Source organism: Pristiophorus japonicus, chromosome 10 (genome assembly GCF_044704955.1).
Source record: "Pristiophorus japonicus isolate sPriJap1 chromosome 10, sPriJap1.hap1, whole genome shotgun sequence".
Classification (NCBI taxonomy): domain Eukaryota; kingdom Metazoa; phylum Chordata; class Chondrichthyes; family Pristiophoridae; genus Pristiophorus; species Pristiophorus japonicus.
In genome coordinates, this window is record NC_091986.1 from 143,658,091 (window position 1) to 143,678,409 (window position 20,319).

At 43.7% G+C, this 20,319-nt stretch overlaps 1 protein-coding gene across 3 annotated transcripts in view; it reads right to left on the reverse strand.

The window, feature by feature from the left end:
* The window catches only part of pdgfd (platelet derived growth factor d), a 228,497-nt gene that overhangs the window by 54,293 nt on the left and 153,885 nt on the right, over positions 1-20,319 (reverse strand). For all 3 annotated transcript variants that reach the window (XM_070892156.1, XM_070892157.1, XM_070892155.1), the window contains one exon: positions 19,930-20,131. In XM_070892156.1, coding sequence (XP_070748257.1) covers positions 19,930-20,131 — 202 coding nt within the window. The remainder of the gene's footprint in view (positions 1-19,929; positions 20,132-20,319) is intronic.

The window sequence follows — 20,319 nt, forward strand, 5'->3', positions numbered from 1 at the left end:
GACACCCTCAAAGCCTCCTTGATAAAGTGCAACATCCCCACCGGTACCTGGGAATACCTGGCCCAAGACCGCCCTAAGTGGAGGAAGAGCATCCGGGAGGGCGTTGAGCACCTCCAGTCTCATCGCCGAGAGACGCAGAAATCAAGCGCAGAAAGCGGAAGGAGCGTGCGGCAAACCAGACTCCCCACCCACCCTTTCCTTCAACCACTGTCTGTCCCACCTGTGACAGAGACTGTAATTCCCGTATTGGACTGTACAGTCACCAGAGAACTCAATTTTAGAGTAAAGAATGGGACGGTTGATGAGCAATGGCAGACAGTTAAGGAGATATTTCATATCTCGCAACAAAACTATATCCCAATGAGAAGGAAAGACTGGAAGAGAAGGGATAACCATCCGTGGCTAACTAAGGAAATAAGGGGGGTATCAAATTGAAAACAAGGGCATACAATGTGGCCAAGACTAGTAGGAGGCCAGAGGATTGGGAAACTTTTAAAAGCCAGCAGAGAACGACTAAAAGAATGATTAGGAGAGGGAAGATAGATTATGAAAGTAAACTAGCATGAAATATAAAAACAGATATTAAGAGTTTCTACAGGTACATAAAAAGGAAAAGAGTGGCTAAAGTAAATGTTGGTCCCCTGGAATTAATAATGGGGAACAGGGAAATGGCAGAGATGTTGAACAAATATTTTGTATCGGTTTTCACAGTAGAAGACACTAAGAACATCCCAATAATGGATAATCAAGGGGCTATAGGTAGGGAGGAAAATAATACAATCACTATCACCAATGAAGTTGTACTCGGTAAAATAATGGGACTAAAGGTGGACAAGTTCTTTGGACCTGATGGCTTACATAAAAACATAGAAACATAGAAAATAGGTGCAGGAGTAGGCCATTCGGCTCTTCGAGCCTGCACCACCATTCAATAAGATCATGGCAGATCAGTCACCTCAGTACCCTTTCCTGCTTTCTTTCCATGCCCCTTGATCCCTTTAGCGGTAAGGGCATATCTAACTCCCTCTTGAATATATCCAATGAACTGGCATCAACAACTCTCTGCAGTAGAGAAATCCACAGGTTAACAACTCTCTGAGTGAAGAAGTTTCTCCTCATCTCTGTCCTAAATGGCTTACCCCTTATCCTTAGACTGTGTCCCCTGGTTCTGGATTTCCCCAACATCGGGAACATTCTTTCTGCATTTAACCTGTCCAGTCCCATCAGAATTTTATATGTTTCTATGAGATCCCCTTCATCCTTCTAAACTCCAGTGAATACAGGCCAAGTCGATTCAGTCTATCCTCATATGTCAGTCCTGCCATCCCGAGAATCAGTCTGGTGAATCTTCGCTGCACTCCCTCAATAGCAAGAACATCCTTCCTCAGATTAGGAGACCAAAACTGAACACAATATTCCAGGTGAGGCCTCACCAAGACCCTATACAACTGCAGTAAGACCTCCCTGCTCCTATACTCAAATCCCCTAGCAATGAAGGCCAACATACCATTTGCCTTCTTCACCGCCTGCTGTACCTGCATGCCAACTTTCAATGACTGATGTACCATGACACTCAGGTCTCGTTGCACCTCCCCTTTTACTAATCTGCCGCCATTCAGATAATATACTGCCATCGTGTTTTTGCCAACAAAGTGGATAACCTCACATTTATCCACATTATACTGCATCTGCCATGCATTTGCCCACTCACCTTACCTGTCCAAGTCACCCTGCAGCCTCTTAGCATCCTCCTCACAGCTCACACTGCCCCCACAGCTTAGTGGTATCTGAAAACTTGGAGATATTACACTCAATTCCTTCATCTAAATCATTGATGTATATTGTAAATAGCTGAGGTCCCAGCACTGAACACTGAGCCCTGCGGCACCCCACTAGTCACTGCCTGCCATTTTGAAAAGAACCCGTTTATCCTGACTTTCTGCTTCCTGTCTGCCAGCCAGTTCTCTATCCACATCAGTACATTAGCCCCAATACCATGTGCTTTAATTTTGCACATCAATTTCTTGTGTGGGATCTTGTCAAAAGCCTTTTGAAAGTCCAAATACACCACATCCACTGGTTCTCCCTTGTCCACTCTACTAGTTACAGCCTCAAAAAATTCTAGAAGATTTGTCAAGCATGATTTCCCTTTCATAAATCCATGCTGACTTGAACCAATCCTGTCACTGCTTTCCGAATGCGCTGCTATTTCATCCTTAATAATTGATTCCAACATTTTCCCCACTACTGATGTCAGGCTAACCGGTCTATAAATACCCGTTTTCTCTCTCCCTCCTTTTTTAAAAAGTGGTGTTACATTAGCTACCCTCCAGTCCATTGGAATTGATCCTGAGTCGATAGACTGTTGGCAAATGATCACCAATGCATCTACTATTTCTAGGGCCACTTCCTTAAGTACGCTGGGATGCAGACTATCAGGCCCCAACGATTTATCGGCCTTCAATCCCATCAATTTCCCTAACACAATTTCCTGCCTAATAAGGATTTTCTTCAGTTCCTCCTTCTCTCTAGACCCTCGGTCCCCTAGTATTTCCGAAAGGTTATTTGTGTCTTCCTTCATGAAGACAGAACCAAACTATTTGTTGTATTGGTCTGCCATTTCTTTGTTCCCCATTATAAGTTCACCTGAATCTGACTGCAAGGGACCTACGTTTGTCTTCACTAATCTTTTTCTCTTCCCATATCTATAGAAGCTTTTGCAGTCAGTTTTTATGTTCCCAGCAAGCTTCCTCTCATACTCTATTTTCCCCCTCCTAATTAAACCCTTTGTCCTCCTCTGCTGAATTCTAAATTTCTCCCAGTCCTCAGGTTTGCTGCTTTTTCTGGACGATTTATATGCCTCTTCCTTGGATTTAACACTATTCTTAATTTCCCTTGTTAGCCACGGTTGAGCCACCTTCCCTGTTTTATTTTTACGCCAGACAGGGATGTACAATTGTTGAAGTTCATCTATGTGATCTTTAAATGTTTGCCGTTGCCTCTCCACTGTCAACCTTTTAAGTATCATTCGCCAGTCTATTCTAGCCAATTCACTTCTCATACCATCGAAGTTACCTTTCCTTACGTTCAGAACCCTAGTCTCTCAATTAAATGTGTCACTCTCCATCTTAATAAAGAATTCTACCATATTATGGTCACTCTTCCCCAAGGGGCCTCGCACAACAAGATTGCTAATTAGTCCTTTCTCATTACACATCACCCAGTCTAGGATGGCCAGCCCTCTTGTTGGTTCCTCGACATATTGGTTTAGAAAACCATCCTTAATACAATCCAGGAAATCCTCCTCCACCGTATTGCAACCAGTTTGGTTAGCCCAATCTATATGTAGATTAAAGTAGCCCATGATAACTGCTGTACCTTTATTGCACGCATCCTTAATTTCTTGTTTGCTGCTGTCCCCAACCTCATTACTACTGTTTGGTACACAACTCCCACTAGCGTTTTCTGCCCTTTGGTATTCTGCAGTTCTACCCATACAGATTCCACATCATCCAAGCTAATGTCCTTCCTTACTATTGTGTTAATTTCCTCTTTAACCAGCGACGCTACCCCACCTCCTTTTCCTTTCTGCCTATCCTTCTTGAATGTTGAATACCCCTTGATGTTGAGTTCCCAGCCTTGATCACCCTGGAGCCATGTCTCCGTGATGCCAATTATATCATATTCGTTAATTGCTACCCGCGCAGTTAATTCGTCCACCTTATTACGAGAGTACTCCTCGCATTGAGGCACAGAACCTTCAGGCTTGTGTTTTTAACACACTTTGCCCCTTTAGAATTTTGATGTAATGTGGCCCTTTTTGATTTTTGCCTTGGGTTTCTCTGCCCTCCACTTTTACTTTTCTTTTTTCTATCTTTTGCTTCTGCCCCCCCTTCTACTTCCCTCTGTCTCCCTGCGAAGGTTCCCATCCCTCTGCCATATTAGTTTACATCATGGGTTCTTAAGAGAAGTGGCTGCAGAGATAGTGGATGCATTGGTTTTAATCTACCAAAATTCCCTGGATTCTGGGACGGTTCCAGCGGATTGTAAAACGCAAGTGTAACACCTCTATTTAAAAAAGGAGGCAGACAAAAATCAGGAAACTATAGACCAGTTAGCCGAGCATCTTTAGGTGGGAAAATGCTGGAGTCCATTATTAAGGAAGCAGTAGCGGGACATTTGGAAAAGCACGCTTCAATCAAGCAGAGTCAGCATAGTTTTATGAAAGGGAAATCATGTTTGACAAATTTGCTGGAGTTCTTTGAGGATGTAATGTGCAGGGTGGATAAGGGGGAACCAGTGGATGTAGTGTATTTGGATTTCCAGAAGGCATTCGATCAGGTGCCACATAAGAGGTTACTGCACAAGATAAAAGCTCACGAGGTAGGGGGTTATATATTAGCATGGATAGAAGATTGGTTAATTAACAGAAAACAGAGAGTCAAGAAAAATGGATCATTTTCCGGTTGGCAAACAGTAACTAGTGGGGTGCCGCAAGATTCAGTGCTGGGTCCGCAACTATTTACAATCTATATTAATGACTTGGATGAAGGGACTGAGTGTAATGTAACTAAGTTTGTTGATGATACAAAGATGGGTGGGAAAGCAAATTCTGAGGGAGGACACCAAAAATCTGCAAAGGAATATAGTCAAGTTAAGTGAGTGGGCAGAAATTTGGCAGAGGGAGTATAATGTGGGAAAATGTGAGGTTATCCACTTTGGCTGAAATAATAGAAAAGCAAATTATAATTTAAATGGAGAAAAATTGCAAAGTGCTGCAGTACAGAGACACCTGGGGTCCTTGTGCATGAAACACAAAATCTTAGTATGCAAGTACAGCAAGTAATCAGGAAGGCAAATGGAATGTTGGCCTTTATTGCAAGGGGGATAGAGTATAAAAGCAGAGAAGTCCTGCTACAACTGTACAGGGTATTGGTGAGGCCACACCTGGAGTACTGCGTGCAGTTTTGGTCTCCGTATTTAAGGAAGGATATTCTTGCATTGAAGGCTGTTCAGAGAAGGTGCACTGGGTTGATTCTGGAGGTGAGTGGGTTGACTTATGAAGTTAGGTTGAATAGGTTGTGCTTATACTCATTGGAGTTCAGAAGAATGAGAGGTGATCTTATCGAAACATATAAGATAATGAGGGGGCTCGACAAGGTGGATGCAGAGAGGATATTTCCACTCATAGGGGAAACTAAAACTAGGGGATATAGTCTTAGAATAAAGGGCCGCCCATTTAAAACAGAGATGAGCAAGAATTTCTTCTCTCAGAGGGTTGTAAATCTATGGAATTCTCTGCCCCAGAGAGCTGTGGAGGCTGGGTCTTTGAATATATTTAAGACAGAGATAGACAGATTTTTGAGTGATAAGGAAGTAAAGCGTTATGGGGAGCAGGCAGGAAAGTGGAGCCGAGTCCATGATCAGATCAACCATGATCTTATTGACTGGCATAGCAGGCTCGAGGGGCCAAATGGCCTACTCCTGCTCCTATTTCTTATGTTCTTATGTAGAGTGGAAGCAAGTCTTCCTCGATTTCGAAGGACTGCCTATGATGATGATGATGACGTTTTCCTTATAATTACTACTATTGAATACTAGATATTTTTCACTTAATCTTTTTGAACATTGGAATAAGGTTGTACTTGCCTGAGGTATTAGTTGATTTTCAGATTTTTAACTTTAGATAAAATGTAGACAATTCAGAATTAATTCTGTCACTATAAAAGTGAGAATATTAGCCCATGCCTAGTGTTCCCTTTGGAAGATCTCAAGCAACGGTAAATTATTTGATTGTTTTGTTCTGGTTTTGTATGCACAGCAAAAAGCTCCATGTTAATGTTTGGATATTAAGGGAATGAAGGGATATGGGAATAGTGCAGGAAAGTGGAGTTGATGTCGATGATCAGCCATGAGCTTATTGAATGCTGGATCAGGCTCGAGGGGCCGAATGGCCTATTCCTGCTTCTATTTCTTATGTTCTTATGTAACTTATGAGAGTTAATTTTGCAAAATCACACTTCCGGATGGAATTTCATTTGCTGGAAGTACATAGAACAGAAGCGAATGGACGGGTGCACACAAATTCTCATCGTCGGGCAGGAGCAGGATTTTGCAAAATGAGCCCTGCACTGTTTGTCTTCAACTGCAGCTACTTCCTGCCACTGACGCAGGCTATTTACACATCACTGAAGCTACCAAGCGACTTACATAAATTACCATCTACCTAACAGACTACAAATCTGTTCCTTTACTTATAAGGTGCTTTTATTTTGTGTGGAATCAATGCTAGTGTCTCTGGGTTCTTGAACTGTGGGCCTCCTGCAGCCACCAAAACCACAAGGAACGCTGCTGGGACTCACTAAGACAGACTGCCAGGATAACCTATTTTTAGCAGCTGGGTACAAGTTATCACTGTCACTGAAAACTGGAACTACTGTCGAACCTGTGTTTGGATAAAACCTATCTGCATGTTAGATATTCATTTACTCACACAACAACTGGAATATATTGTGGCTACAGGGTACTTGGTTCACACTCTCTCTTGGGGTAATATTAACCTAACTCACTGGGAGGGAAACCCACAGGATTGAGTGAAATGTCCGTTTTGCACCCCGCTCAATATTACTCTCCATCGACTTTTATGAAGAGTAAAATTGGGCGGGGTGTAAAACCAATGTTGCACCCGGTCCTGACAGTTTCCTGATGGGTGGTTTAGGTTCAAATTGCCCTCTGTATAAACTCTTCAAACTTTCAACATATCTACATTTCTACTTTGCTTACAAGACATGCTGGCATATAAGAGGTGGTAAGAGGGCCCCAAAAGTTGGAAGCCATAAGTCCTTTGAAGAGGCCATGCAGGGGTTGGAGAACACTGAGTGGGTCAAGTTGAAGCCAGAACCCTCCCTGAAACGGAGGAATAGTATCATGCTTTCTCGGTAGATTTTTTTCACTCATTTGTTCCATCACACACAGGAACTCTACCGTTACACACACTGGTTATGTCAACACTATTGGAAGGGGACGTCTGTAGCCAGCAATCTGACATCTATTCCTCTTTTGCTTCTATAGCTGCCAGCAAGAGCCAGCCTAATCTTCCCTAAATATCCAGCATTACAGCACTTCAGAGCATCCTACATTAGACACTTAGCCTGTAGCATGCACCAGCACAGATACACCACCCTGGGGATTTCAATTGTCACTTTCAGGAGGGTGTACCAGGTGAATCAGAAAGAATTAATGAAGCAGGAACATGTGGTGGTAGCAGATGTGGAGCAGAAACCTACTGGCTGGAGAGCCATCTCATGTTCTTCCTCAGCTGCAGAGCCTGAAGAGTCAGACATCAGATAACCTGCATTTAAAAGAAGTATGCTATCCCAGGATCAATATTTTTAGATATTGTTAAAGAGTGTGCAAGGCAGAATGCAAGGATGCGCTGGCAACTTTGGAAGAGCCCATTGCCCAAAATTGTTCGGCTGTGCATGAATTGCAGTCCAGCATGGAGCATGTGACAACTTCAGGGACATCTTCAGTTAGAACCAGTCAAAGTGCGCAATGGGTGGAGATATGGTGAGAGCCATTTCCGAAAGATTTCCTACCCCTGCAGTGCTCATTCCATTCTTAGCAACTGGAAAATTTACATTATATATAGACACTATATATTAGAGATGTGCTAAACAGAAATGTTTCCTTACATACTGTGAGAGTTATAGAGCAGCAGTAGCAATGTCTTAGGAGCAGGATTGTCTGCCCATCTTCTTGGTCAAGGAATAATGCAAGATAGAGGGACACCCCAAAACCGGGAAAAGTAACTTTTAAAAGGGGCGTTTGCAATAAATAAATGTTATAAAGAGGTCTTGCATTAGTTTATATTTTATATGTTTTTACTTTTCCGATCCATTCTTCTTACTGTGCCTGACTGTTGACTCGGAGAACTGTGTCTCATCCTTCACAGCGAGGAAAGGATCATCTGATTGTAACTATCAATAACTCTTCATGATTGTTTAACCTGATCAAGATATGATTTTCCAGACCTATTTTATAATTTTGATAAGTCTGTAAAGATCCATTTTTACTTCAAGAAGTTCACATGCCCAGGAATAATAATGAAATTATTTATGTATAAAGATTACAAATGATTATTGTGCCACCTCAAAGCCATGTTAAAAATGCCAGCTCAGTCACAGTGCATTTCATTATCACAGAACAGTGCTCCTTCCTGTGTTATTACAGTTTGTGGGAGTGCTAAGCACATTTGAGCGGTTGCAATTGTGACTTTGTACTTGTGAAAAAACGCTGAAACATTAATACTATGAATAGTACTGTGGTATGAATGTGATGGTGTGTTGGCGAAAGCCAGGTTGCTGGAGTAAGGGATTAGCAGATCAAGGGATTGGCATCTATGCCAGTTGAATCATTCAGCCCAAAATATTATTAGGTGCCACAAAATGTTTTCTTTTTCCCTGACACGGTTTGATTGGCGTACCCTTAACACTGATTTACAAATAACTTACTAAAAATTTCAAGGGCTTGGTCTAATATCAACACATCACAAATCAAATGAGACAGGAAGGTGCTAATGATAATGGTAGGGATGAGGAAGTATGATCTCTATTCTTCAGATGCTCATTGCAGCCATTCCTCTCCCATCTCCCCAGTGTGCAATCAAAAATGGCAAACCAAATAGCGCAGGGCATGATACCAGCAACAGCAATAAAATTACAAGTTAATGCTAATGTTTAATTTGTTCAGGTTATGTTTTTCAACTCCTCTGATTATTTGAAGGACAGAATCATCATCCCAAATTTGAGGAGGACACCATTAGAACGATAGCTAAGGGCATGTATACAGCATGCGTCACACAAATGCAGAGACTGATGTAAAAATTGCTACAGGTATTGGTAAGCTACACCTGAGAAACTATCAGTTCTAACTTCAGCATGTTTTGGTGGACAGTACAAATGTTGAGCTACTGGATGGGTAAAAAAATAATCATTCCATCGGCTGCGCTGCAATGCAAATTACAACATTTACAAATGTTTCATAATCAAAGTTTATTGCAAATGAATAACTCTTGTTACATAATGTCACTAAACACTAAATGATGCATTTTAATTTACTAATTAGTTAGTTCTATACTGGTAATTTATAACTAACTAGTTGTCAGTGGTACGCCGCATGTTAATTGTTTACTCCAATATTAAGGGAGTGCTGTGAATTAACTGCTCATTTTTTCTTTTGGAATATTACTACTTAGCTGAACATTCTGAACCTGGAATTGCTTTTTTATTGAAAAATAGGTGAATGCTTGTTTTCCCCATAACTAATAACTATCTAATGAAATTACAAGAATGCAGCTTTGAAATGTGCATTGTGAAACTGCGATTGGGTTAGCAACTCATTCATTTTGGAGAAACACAGGCATTTTTCATTAAAGAGGGATTTTACCTCCTAATTAGGTCTAGTTTCTAGTGAACATATGAATTAAAATATGACCATTAAGTCATGTAAGAACAAAGAAAATTGGAAACTAAGATTAATTTTGAAATTAACATTAAAAAGCACGGATAGATTTTAACTTGAGTCACCCTACCTAAGCGAGGGGGTAACAGTGTTAAAGTAGCTGCAGCAATTACTGACCCATTTACAATGGCACTCTGGCCACCACCATCCTGAAAGGTTCTACTGTTGGGCTATTTCAGATGGTAGGCCCTTTTAATATGCAAATCTGGGTCAGAACGTAGGACTTCAATAGCTATTTTGGGAGATAGCTGGGTGTTGTGCACACTTTGCCCAATGTTACTTTGGCAGTGCAGCCAATGAGGGCCAAAATGGTAAGATTAAAATTATTATTGTGGAGCCGGAAGGAACAGGCGTGATCCTGTGGACTCCATAAGGTTAACATAGGCAGCTGCTGTCCCGGGCTCCCCCATCTCCAGTGATCAGAAACACTCTCCCCCAGGACTTGCCTTAGTACCAGCCAAGCAGCGTCTGAGCCACCTGATAGCGATAGCCTGAATCCAGTGAGCTACATCAGGATGCATGTTTGTGGCGGACAGCTCACCGGTCCTATTTAAATGAGGCTCGGGCCTCAAAATAGTTGCAGCCTCTTTGCTCCCAGCATAGTTGCATGGCCAGCACGCTCTGCTGGTGTCCTGCCCAAAAGTTAAAATTGACCTCACAGAATTATAGCCTAGAAATTACTCGAATATTATATGAAAGCATCAAATTCTTCTAATCACTACTTAAACTGCGACATTAATCTGCTTAAAAATAAATGCCTCTTCAAACAGCAGAGTAATTTGATATAAACCTGTGTGTACAGTAATAATGTGCAGTCATTTCTTGGCATATGTGTTTAAAACTTTGGTGCTGAATAACTGTGATAAATGTTGTTCCAAAGAGCTGTTTCTATCTGTATTTATTACTGAACTTTATGATCATTAATTTCCAGTGTTCAGGAATGGAATATATTTTTCATTATTTGCACCTATTACCAGCACTACATGCTCCCAGGTCAATGAACATTTGGACCAAATGTAAACTGAAGCTCTCACTGTGCCTATTATATCTTCAATATGTCTTCACCTCAACCTCAGAAGAACATCCTTTTCATACCAGTGTTATATTTCAATTTCTCTCTATAGCCAGTCATAGGCAATCTGGATAATGTTTTCGCTTTCGCACCATTTAGTGCCAAATTATAGGCCCAACTAGAAACGGATTGACACTGTCCAATCTTATTTCACTGAGGACTATCGCAGGGGTCAGAGAGAAGACGCTTGTCGCATAGATCTGGGCTAGTTTCATGTTCAAATCTCAGAATGATTCTAATCATTGCATCACTCATTGTCCTGAAGAACACACTTAATTTAGAATTAATTTTTCTGTAAATACTTATTATATTACAACCTCAATAAATCAACCACCTTTCCCATCTCATTGGCTTCACTTTGAAAATAATTAGAAAAATATCAAAAAGGTTAGGCTTATTTCTCAGGCAATTACATGAAAATGCTAATTGTCAAGGTTACCCAAGGGTCTTGCAGCTTCATCAGATTGTTAAATGCTCCGTAACAGAGACCAAGGAATACGTAAAAGTACCTCATCATTTTTGTTACTTAAAACTATTCCTTCTTTTCCTGAAAGTATTGACTCTTGTTGACATATAATTCCATGTGCACTGGCTCTCCTCTGGCACCCCAACTTGCCATTATTCAGCCTGTGAAGTTAAGTCTGGATGTTCCACTCAGGTGAAATCGCAAGAGTCAAATAGTAGAGTTTGCTCTCTCCACCCGATGAAGAGGAAGCATTAGAACTCCTGAGGATAGTGAAGTTGGGAAAGCTCCCCGCTGCAGGTTCATCAGGACATTCTGGTTCTCTTCTTTCACATTCCATTGTATTCCACATTATCTGTCAGCAAACACGATCAGATTCTTTCTACTGCAAGTAAGGTGAACTTCACTCCTCAGCAGCCCATTCTAATCTCTTCTTCTTTCCCTCCAAAGATTTGCTCAAGGGAGATGAAAAACCAGGCCCCTGTGCATCCAGACTGTCAGCAGCATTTGCTGGCTTTCATTCTTTCCCTCTCAAGAACCAACCCAGAAACATCCACTCTCAGGGATTAGAAAGTTCGGCATAGGGAACCGAACTGGGTAAAACACAGAACACGAGCAAGTAGGAGCAGCTGGGGGGGTGGAGCATGAGGAGGAAAACTTTGCTGACTAGAGAGTTGCCTCTTAGCTGAAGAGCCTAAGGTTCCAGATTTCACATATCCTGCTTTTAAAAGAAAGATGCTTGCAGACTATCTGATGAATTTGCAAGCATTAGGGACGGTCTTCAACACTGCACAATAGGTGGAGCTCACTACCCCAATATCAGTATTACTCAAATTGATAGTGTTGTGTATGGAGAAAGAGTCAGATTGAACACTTTGAGCTCAAAGTAAAGTGTGACCTTAGTCTTTTATTGCAGGTCTCCAGAGTGCCTCTCCAACCTGTGAAGACTCTTTAAATACATGTGCTCCCAAGGTATTATGGGATCCCTTGGGACTCCAGGGTATGAGCCCTCTAATGGCTGTACAGAGTAAATACAAGTCCAGATATATAACAACACTCCCCCCCAAAGTCAATAGTGTAACTATTTACAATGTGAGTCAATCTGGGGCCCTTGTTGCCCTGGTTGATCATCTCAGTGTGAAAGCTGGTGTTGTTGAATCATTTGTTGGGCCTCGCTGGGCTGCTGTGCAGCTGGCCTTGCTGGGTTGCCTGGTGTGTTGGACCCTGCAGGGCTGCTGTGGATGATGGGTTCTGCTTCGTGGTCAACTGTGGTGCTGGTTGCCACTGGTGTGTATGTTGGGGGATCAAAAAAGGTAGGGTCCAAAGTGGGTTGCTCAGGAGAGTCCGTGAATCTGAGTTTGATTTGGTCCAAGTGTTTCCGGTGAATGAGTCCATTTGAAAGTTTGACTCAAAACACTCTGCTCCCCTCTTTGGCCACGACAGTGCCGGGAAGCCACTTGAGACCATGTCCATAATTTAATACAAATTCAGGATCATTGATTTCAATCTTGCGTGACACATTTGCGTTATCATGTTGTGCACTTTGTTCAAGCCGTCTGCTCTCTACCTGTTCATGTAGATCTGGGTGAACTAATGAGAGCCTTGTCTGAAGTGCTCTTTTCATGAGCAGGTCAGCAGGTGGGATCCCAGTGAGTGAGTGCGGTCTCGTGCGGTAGCTAAGCAGGACTCGGGAAAGGTGAGTCTGCAATGAGCCTTCAGTTACCCTCTTCAAGCCTTGCTTGATGGTTTGCACTGCTCTCTCTGCCTGACCATTGGACACTGGTTCAAACGAGGCAGATGTGACATGTTTGATCCCGTTACGGGTCATGCATTCTTTGAACTCAGCACTGGTAAAACGTGGCCCGTTGTCGCTCACGAGGACATCGGGTAAGCCGTATGTAGAAAACATGGCTTGCAGGCTTTCAGTAGTGGAAGCGGACATGCAAGCTGACATTATCTCACATTCAATTCACATGGAGTACGCGTCTACAACCACAAGGAACATTTTACCAAAGAACGGGCCTGCATAGTCGTCGTGTACCCTAGACCATGGTTTGGAGGGCCAAGACTATAAACTTAGCGGCGCCTCCCTGGGTACATTGCTTAGCTGCGAGCATGTATTTCATCTGTGAACGCAGGACTCTAAGTCCGCATCGATACTGGGCCACCAGACGTGGGATCTGGCTATCGCTTTCATCATTACGATGCCTGGGTGGGTACTGTGGAGGTCATTGATGAAGGTGTCTCTGCCCTTTTTGGGGACCACTACTCAATTGCCCCACAGAAGGCAGTCTGCCTGGATAGACATTTCATCTTTGCACCGCTGGAACGGCTTTATCTCGTCCTGCATTTCCACTGGGACACTGGACCAGCTCCCGTGAAGCACACAACTTTTGACGAGAGATAATAAGGGGTCCTGGCTTGTCAAGGTTTTGATCTGCCGGGCAGTGACGGGTGATTGCTCACTCTCAAATGCTTCCATAACCATGGCTAGATCTGCGGGCTGCGGCATTTCCACCCCCGTGGTGGGCAATGGCAGCCTACTGAGAGCATCGGCGCAGTTTTCTGTGCTTGGCCTGTGGCGGATGGCGTAGTTGTATGCGGACAATGTGAGCACCATCTCTGGATGCGGGCCGATGCATTGGTATTTATCCCTTTACTCTCAGAAAACAGGGATATAAGTGGCTTATGGTCAGTTTCCAATTTGAATTTTAGCCCAAACAGGTATTGATGAATTCTCTTTACCCCAGAGACACATGCCAACGCTTCTTTTTCAATCATGCTGTAGGCTCTCTCAGCCTGAGACAGACTCCTGGATGCATAAGCAACAGGTTGCAGTTTCCCAAAATCATTAGCTTGTTGCAATAACCACCCGCGCCATATGACGACTCATCACATGCTAGTACCAAACACTTACATGGATCATACAACACAATCAATTTGTTTGAGCATAATAATTATCTCGCTTTTACAAAGGCATTTTCTTGGCTTTTGCCCCAAACCCATTCACCCCCTTTTCATAGTAAGTCATGTAGTGACTCTAGTAGTGTGCTGAGACCCGGTAAGAAGTTACCAAAGTAGTTCAAGAGTCCCAGAAACGACCGCAGCTCCGTTACGTTCTGTGGCCTCGGTGCGTTCTCGATTGCCTTCGTCTTCAAGTTGGTGGACCTGATGCTGTCCGCTGCAATTCTCCTTCCCAAGAACTCCACTTCAGGCACCAGGAATACGCACTTCGAGCATTTTAACCTGAGCACCACGCGGTTGAGTCGATTAAGAACCTCCTCCAGGTTCTGCAGGTGCTCGACTGTGTTCCGACCTGTGACCAAGATGTCATCCTGGAAGACCACGGTGTGCGGGACCGACTTCAATAAACTTTCCATGTTTCTCTGGAATATCGCTGCCGCTGATCGGATTCCAAATGGCCATCTGTTATAAACAAAGAGACCTTTGTGCATGTTGATGCAGGTGAGGGCCTTCGATGATTTCTCCAGTTCCTGCATCATGTAGGCTGAAGTCAGATTCAGCTTCATGAACGTCTTTCCTCCCGCCAGCGTTGCAAAGAGGTCGTCGGCTTTTGGTAGTGGGTATTGGTCCTGCAGGGAGAAACGATTGATAATTACTTTGTAATTGCCACAGATTCTGATGGTGCCATCTTCCTTGAGGACTTGGACAATAGGACTGGCCCATTGCTGTACTCGATCAGTGAAATGATGCCCTCTCGTTGCAGCCGGTCTAACTCGATCTCTACCATTTCTCTCATCATGTACGGTACGGCTCTCGCCTTGAGATGGACGGGTCGTGCCCCCGGAATTAGGTGGATCTGCACTTTTGCTCCTTGGAATTTCCCAATGCCTGGTTCAAACAGTGAAGGAAATTTATTTAAGACCTGGGCACACGAAGTGTCGTCAGCGGGTGATAGCGCTCGGACGTCGTCCCAGTTCCAGCATATCTTTCCCAGCCAGCTCCTGCCGAGCAGCATGGGACCATCGCCCGGTACCACCCAGAGTAGCTTGTGCACCGCTCCATCGTAGGAGACCTTTACGGTAGCACAGCCGATGACAGGAATCAGTTTTTTTGTGTAAGTTCTTAGTTTCGTGCGAACTGGAGTTAAGACTGGCGTTGAGGCCTTGTTGCACCACAATCTTTCGAAAGTCTTTTTGCCCATGCTGGACTGGCTCGCCCCTGTGTCCAGCTCCATTGACACCGGGAGTCCATTTAGTTCAACATTCAGCATTATCAGGGGACAATTTGGTGTGAATGTGTGCAACCCATGTACCTCTGCCTCCTTGGTCTGAGGCTCTGGTTCATCGTGATCCTCCATGGATCTGTCCTCCTCTGCAACATAGTGGTTTGCAGGTTTAACAGGCTTTGCAGCATGCCTGCACACTCGTTGGGCGTGTCCCATTGTTCCACAGCCCTTGCAAACGTATCCTTTGAATCAGCATGAATGGAAATGATGATCACCCCTGCAGCACCAACAAGGTATTAATGGCCTTGCATTCATCATCCTTGATGGTGGACTCTGAGTCATCTGCGGACGTGCAGCTGCAGATATGTGTGACCTGCCCTGTACGTTATGATTCGAAAACAACATCACTTTGTTCACAGTACTTGTAGCAGCACTTGTGTGCTGAGAAATTTCCTTCGTATTGTCACTGGTGGCAATGAACGCCTGGGCTATCGCTATGGCCTTACTCAAGGTTGGGGTCTCTACAGTCAACAGTTTGCAAAGTATGGTTTCGTGGCCAATGCCAAGTATGAAAAAGTCTCTGAGCATGTGCTCCAAATGTCCTTCAAATTCACAATGTCCTGCAAGGCGTCTTAGCTCGGCGACATAACTCACCACTTCCTGGCCTTCAGACCTTTTGTAGGTGTCGAACCAGTACCTCGCTTTCCTTCGGGTTCAAATGCTCTCAGACCAGTGTGCACAAATCGTCGTACGATTTCTCCATGGGTTTTGCTGGAGAGAGTAGATTCTTTATGAGGCCATATGTTGGTGCCCCACAGACGGTGAGGAGGATCGCCCTTCATTTAGCAGCACTCTCTTCCCCATCTAGCTCATTGGCCACGAAGTATTGGTCGAGTCGCTCCACAAAAGTTTCCCAATCATCTCCCTCCAAGAATTTATCCAGGATGCCCACTGTTCTCTGCATCTTTGGGTTCGCTATCTGTATCTCGTCGCCAGTTGTTGCGTATGGAGAAAGAGTCAGACTAAACACTGAGAGCTTAAAGTAAAGTGTGACCTTAGTCTTTTATTGTAGGTCTCCAGAGTGCCTCTCCAACCTGTGAAGCCTCCTTAAATACCTGTGCTCCCAAGGGATTATGGGATCCCTTGGGATTCCAGGGGATGAGCCCTCTGGTGGCTGTACAGAGTAAATACAAGTCCACATATATAACAGTTAGCTTCTCAGCACTGCAGTCCATCCTGGAGCATGTGGCAACTCCTTATAGAAATATAGGGCCTAATGCCTGTTTTGGACCCCGTTACAGAAATTGGATTGCGATGAGTAGAGCAGAAGTATCCCCACCTCCACGGTACGCGATTGGCTCCTCCTCCATTGCCACTCCACCCCTCCTGAGCTCGACATTTATCGATTAAAATAGGCACCGCCCTCTGTGGAGGCATGATAGGCATGAGCAGGTTGCTGGTTTGATCACACACCGATGGTTATACGGTCAAAAATGGATCATAACTGATTATTATTCCATTACGTGTGCAGACACTGTTCTTGCTAAGGTTTGAGATAGCTCTCATCAGTGTTATGAATGTGGGTGTTGATGTCTACAATGATGGCATTTTAGTGGTGCAGTGGCCAGATGTGGAAATCAAAGGAAAGTCTCCTATATCAGGGTGGCATGAATGTGCTTTGCAACCGGGAAAAAGTTGTCCTTCATAATCCCCTCAGGCTGCTGCTGCTGTTCTTGCTCCTGGGGCAATGTGGGTAAGAGTGCCTCGGCCCAATTTCTCATGTGGGAGGTTTCAGTGTGTGGGTTGTGATCCATCTCTAGTCCAGCCTTACCACCCTTCCAGCTGTTCCTTCTCCTTTTCTTCCGGGGAGCAAAGGACAAAGGGAATCTCCAATTCAAAACCCATTTTATGCCCGTGTCTGAACGTTTTTCTTAGCAGATTGGCAAATTTGACATATTTTACTTCATACTTCGCTGATAAATAACTCAAAAGATAAAAAATATTTTCAATTGTAGTTTATTGCTGAAAACACTTTTGAGTTAAAAAATAAACTTATTCCTGCCTCTTAACTGTACTGTTGCTCACTAGCACCATTGGTACTTCCTTTTTCTCTATATCATCACAGTCATCTTTCTCAAAGCAAACAAACAATAAAATATCATCCATACCCCTACTGCTTAGGCAGTTACTCAAAGATCTTTATCTCATCACTTTCTAAATCAGGCATTTCCTCTTTTTAACCATTATTTACTGTTTGTCTGCCTCAGCACATAGTCCTGATGTCCTGTGACATGTTACCATTATTGCTGTTACCAGTGGGGTTAAAAACAATTAAATTATATCCGACAGTGATTAAGAAGAGGTCACAATTGAATGCGTTACATTCATACACAGACTCTTTTAAAAGTTAAAGCACAAGCTTTAAACAGGCTGACAGTGCAGTGAGAATTATGGGATTTCAGTATAGATGCACTTTAGCAGAAGATGAATAAATGTGAAACCCCATTATTCTGTCACTTTTTCTTGTCCTTATGAAGAGAGCCACATTACTCTATCCTGATAGTTTATGATGCAGTTTTGCAATACGTTAGCAGATAATAGCTGGCAGACCTCCAGCATCTTCTCAAGTGGTCATTCTTCATGTGTGTTCAAACGGGGCGGGGTGCGGGGGTGGTTACAATAATTCCAGCTACATCTGATCCTGTCATTTTCTGACATTGGCACTTCTAGTAGAAATCTCACGATTGTGATTAGGAGTGGGAAGCAACATTCCTGCCAGGTCGCGCAGCGGTCTGGAGGTTCCACGCAGGCCGTTCACCAGCTTTTATACGTAAGAAATCACACATGCGTGAAAATTTTAATGTGTCGCATGGTCAGTTTAAGGGGCCGTGCACAAAAAAAAAGAGGGAACACTGAAGGGAAGCTTTGGCTGATTTTCCCTTTTCTAGCCAGAGCTCACTTGTCCTGCCCTACTGCTGCCCTGAGGCGATTAACTACTTCAGATCAGGGATTGAATTTGGATCTCGTATGATTCACTACCACATGAGTCACAAGGTTAACTCCCCAATCGATACTTTTTTGATTTCGTACAACATTGCACATGGGGAGTCATGTTTTTAGTTGGGATCATTGGAGCAAGGTGAGAGAGGGAGAAGGAGGCAATGGGAATAGGTAGATGGGAAGGGGAAAGGAAGGAGTAGGGGAGAAGTGTAAAAGGAGAGTTGAGAGGGGAGGAGAGGGGAGAGCAGAAGGATGGCAAAAAGTTGAAAGGAAGAGGGAGTAGGGAAAAGTGAGAGGGGGAACAGGAGGAAAGGAGAGAGAAGGATGGCAAATGGTTGATAGGAAAGGGGGAGTGGGGAAAAGGTGAGAGGGAAAAGGTGGGAAGAGGAAAGGAAAGATAAAAGAGACAGAGGAGGTGGATGGAGAAGAGACGGGAATGCAGGACTAGCGTGAGAGATAGAGGGGATGGTAGAGATGGGGAGGGGGATGTGGAGGGAGGCAGTGTTAAAAAACTATCTTGGGGGTGGGGTTTCTAGTAAACTCTCTCATATGTGGGGGCTGACAAAGCCAGCAAGCTCTCTCAACAGGCAGTGGGGGGGGAGGGGCCATCAGTCACAAGTTCTCCCACCATGGGCGGAGTGGGGGCTAGGGTTTGCAAATCCCCACAAACTCTAACAGGGGAGAGGGAGGGACATCAAAGACCCTGAGTGTTCCTCAGTGGGGGAGATATTGGTCGAGGGTGCTAAAGTGTTTCAGTTGGGTGGGGGGGTGCATGGATTGTGAAAAGTTATTTGACAAGCCTCTCAGTGTCTTTCGGTGGTGGTTGCGGGAGGGGGGGGGAGGTGAATTGTGCTCAGGTCCAAAAACTCTCTGGCAAAGTGATTTTACTATAGGAAGAGTGCTGAAGGCGGACATGCAATGGCCGAAGGTTGACAAGTAAAAGGAGAGTGCGGGAGAAGGTGCTATCCAGTGAGCAGTGGAAGGGACATGCTCAAAGTGGGAAAGAAGGTACAACAAAAGCTGGGAGAGTGGAGGGAGGGGTGGAGGGGGGAACGGGGGCAGAGGGCGCGGGAGCAAAGGTTCTGGGTGAGAGGGTGAGAAGTGGCAATGATCCAATGTCCCACTGGGCTCTGACAAGCCAGGATTAGGGATGTGGCATGTTAGGCCAAGATTTTTATCAGCAAGTTTTCTTTCCGATTCATGATTCTGAAAGAATGTGCATTCACTGAGGTTCATGGCTAGAATGATAATGTCACATGGATTACCTAGCTGTAAGTTAGGTTGGCAGGAATAGCATTTGAAAAACTTATTTTCCTTTTATTATCTTGCACAGATTTTCAACTAGTGATGCATTCAGTGAGAATGTAGAGACTGCTGCAGAGCCATCGGGTGGCCAGGACTGCACAAAGACTCATGACACCCAGAACACAGTATCTGCTGCTGCTTTTACTTCGAATGATTCATGACGTATTTAACACCGAAACTGCCTATCACAGCACCACCTACTGACGTAACAGAAACTGCAGGTAAATGTTGACATTTTTTTAATGGATTTTGTGATTGACAGATCCTGACATAGGAAATTTCAATGCAGTTTAAAATAGTTTCTTGCAGTCTACTCATTGATTTTAATATATAATAGATGTTTAATGATCATCACTTAATCATGAATTAACGTCTTACCTTTGGTCTTTCGTTCATGATGAAATGCTCTGCCACGAAACAGGGGAGTTGCTTGAAAAATATTACTCAGGTCTTCTTCCCAGAACTCTGGATCTAAATGCCTCAGTATCTCTTCTATTGTATCAAATCCAGCAATAGCCTCATCCAAAGTCTCCGCAGTCAGTGGTGAAGGAGTAGCTGCTGAGGAATGCCATAACGGCCCCTGCAGAGGACAGCATAACCAAATTATATTAAAGTATCCCAACATTATTATATTGTTACAAAACCAATATCAGTATTTGTATCTATAAAGTGCTCGATTGTGTCAAAATGTCTGTGTTTCACACAATGAATTACTCAGTGATTATAATGTAAGCAAACTGCAGCTCCATCACTCGATTTTTTAAGCCT